At 38.7% G+C, this 7,500-nt stretch overlaps 1 protein-coding gene across 11 annotated transcripts in view; it reads right to left on the bottom strand.

Moving 5' to 3' along the window:
* The window catches only part of LOC146455152 (BTB and MATH domain-containing protein 36-like), a 129,240-nt gene that overhangs the window by 3,837 nt on the left and 117,903 nt on the right, over window positions 1–7,500 (bottom strand). For 5 of the 11 annotated variants that reach the window (XM_085094610.1, XM_085094613.1, XM_085094612.1 and 2 more), the window contains one exon: window positions 6,991–7,500. This exon is cut by the window's right edge and continues 495 nt beyond it. The exons of 4 other annotated variants lie outside the window; for them this stretch is intronic. Coding sequence is in view for 2 of the 7 variants with exons in the window: in XM_085094607.1 (XP_084950733.1) it covers window positions 2,213–2,261 (49 nt within the window). In the remaining 5 variants the exon portion in view is untranslated. Of the gene's footprint in view, window positions 1–2,212; window positions 2,284–2,458; window positions 2,697–6,990 lie in introns of those variants that run through there. 2 more of the 11 variants (XM_085094607.1, XM_085094608.1) reach the window with 1 other exon arrangement.

Below are 7,500 nucleotides of genomic sequence, written 5' to 3'. Positions count from 1 at the left end.
GCGTGCGAGTTAGCCAATTATCCGAACTTGTTCTTTTATCTTGAAATGGCTCAGAAATAAATTGTAATGAAGCTTTGGTTGACGTCTACTAAAACTTTCATCTGACTCTTTAGAAGGCGATGTAAACTAATCATAATCTCTTGCCTGTCAAATAAATTATTTACGACCAGATTTGGTGGCCAGCTTATTAAAGGGCCTCCAATACAAGACATATTTCCCCTGTTCGACTTAAAGTCCCCCTTCCCATCTAAATGCTGTTTGTCGTACTGATTTCACTTGATGTTGTGGCCACATGACATACGACGCAAACTGTGCTAAGCGGCAATTTTTGTACCGCTCACAAATGATTGGTTCGCCGAACAACTTTTTCATACACTCTAGATCGAGCTTTATATTAGCTTCGCTTTTGGTCTCAATTACATCGCCGTTTTCCGTTTAAATCGTCTTTTTTTTTTTTTAAAGTGTGATTTAGCAAACGCTGAAGTGCGACTACAGCCAGCAAAAAATTGTGGACGAATATCCTGCTAGTAGGATAAAGTTTGAAAATACACCCGGTGTGGTTTGCTGTGTTTTCGTGGCTTCTCAGAGCTTGCAAACGCCATTTTCAGCGGTTTATCTCTCGTGCATCACTGCATTATGTTTATGACAAGGTTGGAAAACTTGAGGCAGAATTTGCATGTAATTTGACCCGTCGCACTTCGAAAACCTCGCTAAAATTCGCTTGAAACTGAGGCACACGCTTATCTACCTCACCATATGCCAAGAAGGATGATGTGCGGTCCTTCCTAAGCAACTCATTCTCGGAGAAGTTCCTTTATTGAGACACATGCCTTCGTTGAAAACAAAGTCGAATTTAAATCGGGCGCCATTTTTGCCGCGGAATAATACACGAGTACCAAAACGTGCCCGACAGGGGGAGTCCTCGTGAAACCTTTGGCTCGCAAAAAAACTACACACACACCCTCCCTGCCGGCTAAGTGCAGATCGAATTTTAAGGCCGTACAAACTCTTATTTTACGATATGGTGACCTGTGATGGTAGTGTTGCTGCTGCTGCTGCTAATGCAGTACAATAAACGTTAAATGCCATCTTGTTTGCAGTTTGGTTGACCAGTCGGCAGGGATTCAGCAGGCAAGGCACAGACGTTTTTCTCCAACAAATTCAGTATTAATCACAAGCAAGATAGAACGCGAGAGGAAGCGAATATGAGCCTTGTCGATTTCCGGAAAGCTGATGCTCCGCGAAATCGATATTATGTTAATAATATTAAATGTCTAACGTTCTTGATATTCTACCTGTCAATCACTGTGCTAAGAATAAAACAACCTGAAGAGTCATTTTGAGTGTCTTCCGCTAGAAAACAAACACAATTTGAATACTACTCAACGACGACCTCTAACGGTATTTCCAAAACCTTCACTTCTCATTAAATGTTACAAGAAACCCCCTTACAAGTATTCGACTTTACATAACGGAATAAAAACACTGACCGCCATATTGGAGGAACCCGATCGATAAAGGCAGTCAAACTGCTCGAAACGTTCAGACATCTTAAACCTCGGAAAATCCTGTTTTTAACTAAACAATTTCAATGTCTTACGTCTGTTACGTTGTTTGCATGCATGTAGACTGACAGCAGAACCTTTTTACCACCTTTTCAGTAGTTGTTTTAGCATTAAGAAGTGGCCGTTGATTAAGAGCTTTTATTCTAAGGGGGTAATTCATTTATTGACCTTCTCTGAAAGACTTCCTAGGTTTAAGAACTTTTCATGAGTCTTTTTGCCAAAAATCGACGTTTAACCGTTTTGCCGATTCCTTCTCGCATAACTTCTTCTCATCCGCGGCGTCATCGATCTTGTCAGTCGCTTCATTTGTTAAGGACAATAACTTAAATATATGTTAATTTGCAAAGTTTACGAGCAAAGTTTTGCAATTCAATTTGACTTAATTTTCTGTCTAGTACTGAAATCATAACTTGTAGCAACCAATGTCCTTTTAAGTAATTCATTTATTTAATACTGATTAGAAAGTGATGTTGTAAAAATGAATAATAGCTGCGAAGCGTTCAAAACAGATGTTTTCTCCGCCATTCGGAGAATTGAACAATGGGGTGTAAACAGTTTCTAAATCTCCAAGCCATAACACAATTTAACCATGTAGGCTTCAGATTTAATGCCCCAAAAATCAAAAACCTTTTTCTTTTTTAACTTACCCGTCTGCTCTACATTTGTTTCCTCACTAGCAATGTTACAAGCGGCCATGTTAAGTTCTTGTCAAGTAAACCTATAAAGTACATAACTTAGAATAAGATAATATAAACTTGTGTGAATTCAAAATAATCAGTCGAAGATCGGCGTATACTGTATCTGAAAAGGTACAGAAACAGGCGCTGTTTAGCGATCAAGATAAATCTCTAATCGCATCTCTAATCACGTAACGGTTTTGCATTGAAACTCACCAAAAGCTTTGTTGACTCTGTCGGCCGGGAAAGTCGATGTGGGAACAAAGTTGTTACGAGAAAAAGCGTTTTGCGCTATTGAATTTGACCTGGGAGGATTCAGGTCACCTGTTTTACGTATTCATATTATTTTGCATATTTGTCGATTCAGTAAAGACTTTGTATGGGCAATACACTTCAGTTGTCAAAATACCAAAATATAGCTATATACGTGGAAGTTCACTTCAAGTGCCTCAACGAGGAGCTGTCTTTCTCTTTTCTACAAAGTAAATCAACATCACGTTCGTATGTATCAGATCACAACCTTGGGTGTCCTGTGCACGTGGAGCACGTAACACTACGGAAAAGCTTGAGCCTATGGCCCTATTCAAAATATTTTAAGGTAGCTCCCCATAATATTCACGGCAAGGGCACAACACCCTGAACTTGGACGGTTAACACTTCACTGTCGGAGATAAGTAGGTGGAAATATTTCATTCAAGTGCTAGTACTGAAGATTCATTGTACTTTCCAAAAAAGTTGGTTTGATTGACGTCACTGTCACCATGACGATACAGTAAAGACGCTATGCCTTGCACGTAGTGTAGGAACCCATGAACAATTTTCTCGACATAACGATTTCTCGCCCGTTCTGAACCATACGTAGATCTCAAAGACTCTAATTGACCTAATTCAGTTAAACCACAGGTACCCAAAGCATATGTGACACAGGTTACCATGCAAGCGTGATTTAAGGTGGCTTTAAAATTAAATCGAAATTTAGACAGCAATATTCCCAGAAAACCCACAAAAAATATAATTAAGTCTGAAAAAGCTTACCCAGTGTGTTTTGCTGTGTTTTCAAGGCCTCTCAGTGCTTCCAAACGCTGTTTTGAGCGGTTTAACTCTCAGCAGCTGGTCCACGTCCACCACTGTATTATGTTTGTGAGCGCAGATCGTTACTCACAGGACGGTCGTTAATCCCACGTTAAGAAACAGAACTTCTATACGCGCTTATGAAAACGGTTTGCCACAGCAAAGGTTCACGACGGTAAGATAACCAAACAAAGTTTATTGAAGAAGCGGTGGAGACGTTAACGATGCTTGGAAGTGAAGCGATGTGTAGCGAAGCGATAACAAAGCGGTACGGTAACAAAGCGATGTATAAAGCGGTTTTGAAAACTAAGAAGTAAATACAACAAAACCTATAATAAGACTAAGTATTAAAGCTATTACAAACTTAATAAACAAAAGTGAAAACTTCATAAATCCGATACAAAAAGGCACTGGAATAAAAACAATGAACATGCACAAAGTAAAGAGACTTACTTCTGTGTCTGCGTTAGGGATTTTACAGCGTTATACTTGAGTTATAGCCTTGACGGAAGCCAAAACACAGTTTGGCATTCAGAAATGTAAAGTGCGAGTTTGCAGAATTTTGAAAATCGCAGTAAATAAAGCAAGATGCTTATCGAAAACTTCGCGTTAATTTAATGCATGTAAACCTAACTTTCGCGTTAATTTAGTGTAACGTGAATTTTCTTCGCGTTGTCAACGAGCATTGTTAATTTCCTATAATAAGGTAATTAACAATAATATCTGACTCAGGTGCACGTCACTTTTTCTTCCCGTCCTTTACTGTTTTGTTTTTTTCATTGTTAATTACAGGTGCAATATTCTACTCGGCTGATGGCTAAGAGTATCGAAATATATAACACAACAATATGAGAATACTCTATTGAATACATTTCAAAAATGAATCATTGAAAAGGAAGACATTGAGGTTGATCCTATGTTCAGATCTCCTATCTATCTCCTATCTACTATCAAGGAACACGGAGAAACAAATACTTAAGCATCTTGACCATGCAATTCCTACCGTCCAAGATCCATGTTAGGCTAAGTAACTTAATAAATCAACATCAAAAGAAAAAAAAAGATAAAATTTCGGCTTTTATTTTTCATCCTTAATATGTTTTGGAAATCCTGAATGACTGCGACCAGTTTATTGTCAAAGTGATAGCGACCCCCATACTTGTAATCGGTGCTTGAACTACGACATACCTGCCCATAAACAACACTCCACCAGCCCAATAAATTGAGGATAAATCCCTTTAAGAAATGTTTAATTATTAACGGATCGAAAACGCTGATTCCGGAAAACGGAAACTTCCGTAAACTGATTCAAAAGTTGAGACTTTTGAAATCGCTTGTTTCCTTTTAGTAGTTTATTAAAAAGTTTACATCGCAGCCTACTAAGGCTGTAAATAAGTGTATTACAATATACAACTAAATTATGGAATAGTAAACTGAGATAATGCCTAAAGTTGGTAATATACTGATATGTATATAGTGAGAACATCAATGGTGATGACAATAATGATAATAGAAAAGTTAATGATGACCATACGAAAACCCTATCAAAACATAAAAAAATAGTTACAAGCTACTAACACGACATAGAAGTGATAAAAGTGTTCATTAAACGATAGTTGCGCAAGCCGGGCGATTAAAGAGGCGCTGTCTCTTGAGGCTATATCGAGGATCATGATTATGTGGCAACAGGTGATGTATGGTTTTGGTGGACACTGAGGTGAAAACAGAGAAAGGATTCTTTTCATCAGCACTTTGTGAAACAACAAAACTCCTTAGTTCAACTGGCTTTATTAAACAAATTCCAAGTCAGAAGGCTTCTACATCATAGCAATCTCAGTTTAGTGACCATCATGGGCCTGATCCACGATATCTCCTATTAAGTTAAAAGTTTTAGCTTTTGACCTTTTGGACATGGTCTTAAAAAGACGATTCCTAAGCAAAGCTTCCAAGAAATGGGCCCTTGTACCGAAAAAAAAAAAAAAAAAAAGACAAAGAAGCCTTAGGAACCCGGCCCTGGCACGTAATTGGCCAGCATTGCTTCTCCTTATCCCACAGGGCGCCCATACAAACTATGTGACCGTTTGTATTTTGAATTTATAGAGGCAATGTATGGGAATATCGAAAATCCTCGTATTATCGTACTAGATTGCGATAGATATTCTCATTAAACATCAAAGTAAACGTAGTTTTACCTTAAATGTTCTGTGTTGTCGTTCCTGAGGTTGAAGACGGCGATTTTAGCCATTTGAAGGGTTCGGCGTTGAATGTTCACTCGAGCGTAATAGAAGAGTGAGAAGGGAGGAAAACTTGTTTTGAAAGGGTTCCAGCGCCGGAGCGATTTTTCCCCCAAAAAACGCATCGCTCCGATTTCAAACTTCACAGCATAAAGGTCAAAAGATTTTCGATTCTTCTCGTACCTTCCAATCGAAAATCCATCCAAACGGCCCGGAGCTAGTCCTCGAAGAAAATCAAAATCCCACAGTATTCGAGCGAGTGGAATGCGTAGCAAAATGCTTACGTGCCAGCTACAAACCGTTCCGCTAATTGCCCCTTTCTGATTGGATGACGTTAGACAATGGCACGTAAGCATTTTGCTACTCATTCCACTCGCTCGAATACTGTGGGATTTTGATTTTCTTCGAGGACTAGCTCCGGGCCGTTTGGATGGATTTTCGATTGGAAGGTACGAGAAGAATCGAAAATCTTTTGACCTTTATGCTGTGAAGTTTGAAATCGGAGCGATGCGTTTTTTTGGGGAAAAATCGCTCCGGCGCTGGAACCCTTTCAAAACAAGTTTTCCTCCCTTCTCACTCTTCTATTACGCTCGATTGAACATTCAACGCCGAACCCTTCAAATGGCTAAAATCGCCGTCTTCAACCTCAGGAACGACAACACAGAACATTTAAGGTAAAACTACGTTTACTTTGATGTTTAATGAGAATATCTATCGCAATCTAGTACGATAATACGAGGATTTTCGATATTCCCATACATTGCCTCTATAAATTCAAAATACAAACGGTCACATAGTTTGTATGGGCCCCCTGTGCTTATCCTTTACATGTCTTACATGGTATGCTAGTTCATAGCAAATCATGAATCCCAGGTATCTGGACAATGAGAGGTGTTATGGAGAATAGTGTCTAACCTAAAAACACGTCAAGATTATAGACTAGACTGCAGGGGCTGGATAATTTTTTTTTTGTCAAGACGAATCCGGAGAATTGATTGTAAACAATAGGACTTGGTGACAATGATGTATTTTTCAGTGAGTGACACAAGCAAAAACGGAATAAAGGAAATCCCAGTTTTCTGACGCTTGGTCTGGCCGACGTACTCATGATCACAGTCACTGCATGGAATAGAATAAACAGCGTCAGTTCGTATTTCTTTCAACACAGGATCCTTAGTATGGCTCAACGTCTGAAGAGGTTTTTGTGCACCTTTGACGTTGTGACTAGACAAAACTCTCTGAATTGGTTCTGGTTCTCTGGCACCGCCATGGAAGAAGCGAAGTAATGGCTTAGTTTACAGTCATTTCCAAGCGTGACCTACAACCCCCCCCCCCTCCCCCAGCCTCCCGACCTCCCCGTCCCAACTGACCACCCTCAATCGGACACGAGCCTACAGTAGACATCATGCATTGTGGAAGCCGAGAAATGAAGTGAAAGTGAAATTCATTCTCATTAAGAACTTTATTACAATAGAATACAATATTTTATTTAAACACGTGACACCAAGGAGCTCCTAAGTGCTCGTTAAAACGTGTACGTGTGTACTAATGTAAAATAACAAAATGGTACAAATGTAATGAAGAATAATCAGTTAATTAACTAACACTACCGAAATACTAACTAGTAATTAATCTATAAAAAAAATTACAAACTTTAAAAACTTTAAAAATTTCCAATTCTCTACGCCTCAAGTCATTTAAACTTTAAGAGCCCGCTTAAAAGATACAATGTCTTAAATGTCTTTTTTATTGCAGTCGTTAACTATACTATATACTATACATACTTCTAACTCAAACTGCCAGTTGCGCATTCAGTTAGTTTTAGTAAACTGAATTTATTTATTATTCCAAAAGGGTATAATTTATTCCTCTACAATTTTAAACTGCTGTTCATTTCTCGTTGCTTCGCTTCCACCCCCGAAAGAAAGATTAAGTTCATTTGTCAGTCAGATG

Source organism: Pavona decussata, unplaced genomic scaffold (genome assembly GCF_977016875.1).
Source record: "Pavona decussata unplaced genomic scaffold, jaPavDecu1.1 SCAFFOLD_285, whole genome shotgun sequence".
NCBI lineage: Eukaryota > Metazoa > Cnidaria > Anthozoa > Scleractinia > Agariciidae > Pavona > Pavona decussata.
This window is presented reverse-complemented; position numbering and strand designations above follow the sequence as displayed.